Source organism: Montipora capricornis, chromosome 2, assembly GCF_036669925.1.
Source record: "Montipora capricornis isolate CH-2021 chromosome 2, ASM3666992v2, whole genome shotgun sequence".
Classification (NCBI taxonomy): Eukaryota; Metazoa; Cnidaria; class Anthozoa; order Scleractinia; family Acroporidae; genus Montipora; species Montipora capricornis.
This window is the reverse complement of record NC_090884.1, coordinates 14,011,356-14,013,855: the sequence shown is the minus strand read 5'-3', so window position 1 is coordinate 14,013,855 and position 2,500 is coordinate 14,011,356. Positions and strand designations below refer to the sequence as shown.

The 2,500-nt window shown below is 41.2% G+C and overlaps 1 protein-coding gene across 6 annotated transcripts in view; it reads right to left on the bottom strand.

The window, feature by feature from the left end:
- LOC138037795 (uncharacterized) overlaps window positions 1-2,500 on the bottom strand; it is a 13,541-nt gene that overhangs the window by 269 nt on the left and 10,772 nt on the right. For all 6 annotated transcript variants that reach the window (XM_068883685.1, XM_068883686.1, XM_068883688.1 and 3 more), the window contains exon 6: window positions 1-2,224. This exon is cut by the window's left edge and continues 269 nt beyond it. In XM_068883685.1, coding sequence (XP_068739786.1) covers window positions 1,850-2,224 — 375 coding nt within the window. In that variant the 3' untranslated portion in view covers window positions 1-1,849. The remainder of the gene's footprint in view (window positions 2,225-2,500) is intronic.

The window sequence follows — 2,500 nt, the reverse complement described above, 5'->3', positions numbered from 1 at the left end:
TTTCTCTAAGGATAAGAACAACCCTCTTGGCCTCCTTAAAGTAGACAAACAACTGTTCGAGTGCATGATTTCCTGGAATGAAGATAGCGATTGAGCGTAGAAAAGTGTTGAGTCAATTCGTTTGTTTTTGAAGTGTGCATGTGGAAACACTTTTACTAGTGACTGATTGCAAGACGTTTCACTTGATCTTGTTTCGATTTGGCTCGTGGTACGGGGAAGAAAGATATGTGTGGGATAGAGAATTCAGAGGTTCCAAGGTTCATAAAATTCAACCAAGGTGGAGATATCTAATGGGCTACACTAAAGTTGCTAAGAACGTTGTTTTGGGCCGGCTTTGAAAAGGATCCTTTATAAACAAGGCAATTCTTTATAATGTACAAAGTCTGGCGCTGTGTTTTAATGATCAAGACAAGCTAGTGTGTTGGATAGCATATTTTGGATTCGTGACAAGGGGCTATTTGTTTTGAAGTACGCTCCGACATAACCGTGGGTCCTATTAAAACCCAAAGGTTATTGTAGGGTGTCATTGTTAACCTTACTTTGAACAGGGGCACCCAACGGCAAGCTTCGGTAGACTGTGTCTGTTAAGTGGAGAGGATAGTTCGCCTTAGGCTTTCGACTCAATCAAAGAGTGCACTCGGATTTTCCTGGCTGAAAGGAGGCCTAAACGTATCGCAGTGGGGAAATCATAGCCCTTAAGAACGGTGCCTACTAATTCAAAGGTATTTTGCGCGGTTTACTGAATATGCGGGAAGAGCAGATCTTAACAAATGTTATGGAAATCCGAAAAGAAAATTGGGTGTAACCACGCATTTTTCGAGGATAATTAATCAACAATATTTGTAATAACCTTTAAAATACAAAGCAATGTATGGCATTCTTTTCCAAAATGAAGCTTAATTATGCATGGTTACCCCCAATTTTCTTTTTGGCCCTTGCTAAGTTCTACTGTTTCCGCTTAGTTTTGAACCGGGCAAAAATATCCATGTATTAATAAGCACCACCCATAGGAAATCCCAGTATCTCGACATGCAAAGAACGTATGCGAAATAACAATAGTAGGCACCGTCCTTAACCTTTCGCATTTGCTGTTTTTGGCAGTCCAAAACGTCAGCCAACATTTTCAGGAAGAATATAATTCCCTAGGAAGTTCGTGGAAAGTTCATTTCAGCTATCATTTTCACACAGGAAGAATATATTCCCAAAAATGTTCGGGCAATTAAAATTTCAGCTAAGGAATCTGAATGGAGGGTTTCCACTCATGTGATCAGTAACCTTGTTTTTCCACAGAAACAAAAGAAAATGTTTGCATAATAATAGAGCTCAAGTTGAGTACACCAACATGGCTGCCGTGACGTCACATGAAAAGACTCCAGAGATCAAATTCTTCTAGCAAATGAAAACATCCCTTGAAACAGGCTTCAAACACCATACGGTGCTTAGAAATGCCTTTCTACATCTTTTGCTTGATTTGGCTTGGTGGGTGCCCCTGTTTGAACAACTCGACTAAGACGGCTCAATAATTACCGACATTTATCTCACAAGGAAGAAGAAGAACCCATATACAGTAGTAATACAGTTTTGGTTAGATATAGATATATCTTCTTGAAATTTCTATCCTGTTTTGGAAGTTGTCTTTAAGCTATGTCTGGCAAAAACGTAACCATGTCGGTAGTCTGGATATTGAAAGCGTAGTCCCTTGCACTTCAACCGCGGTTTTGATCGAATATCGGTCGACTGACAAGGAAACCAGTGATAGCTTATTTTAGAGACACTTCATGATCTGCCACGGTGATAGATGACGAGGAAAGGTCAAATAATGATGGGTACTCAGTTGTATCGGTTGTTACTAGACAGAAAGAGGACTGTTCCATGTGATCTGCTCGAACCCATCAAATCGCTCCACACTACTAAAGTCACAGCTTGCATATCGTTTCAAATGTCCCATTGCCTTTCTTCTCTGTCTCATTTCTTTTCTCAAAGAAGTTTTCTGGCAAACTCTTTGCGCCACATGCGCTTTGACCGTTGATTTTTTTCGTCTTTCAAAAAAACAAAGCCCGCATGCCCACCAGAAATCCTCCTCGGCCGTTTTGAATCCATTTGCCCTCCTTCGTCCTCCGCTTGTGCAAGTTGTGGTCCGACTCATGAGTTTTAACAGAACTGGAAGATCCGGCTGCTCGACGACATATCGGGCACGAACATCACGATTGTAATGATCAGATACCTGAAACATGAAAAATGTCTAGTTAAGACCCTGGCAAACCGTCTCAACATCTGCTTCAACGACCTTTTGATTTTGTTGAACGCTGTTGAACGATGTTGACCACTGAGGTGGAAACCGGTTTCAACACATCATCGATATTTGATTCAACAAAGCTTCACCTGCAGAAGCCTGGTATTCAGTTCCAGGCTCCCGAGAACGTGGATACGTCATTGAAGAATAATTAGTGCGCACGCGCATATCTAATAACGTTGAAAGAGAGTGACAAATGGCTTGTTG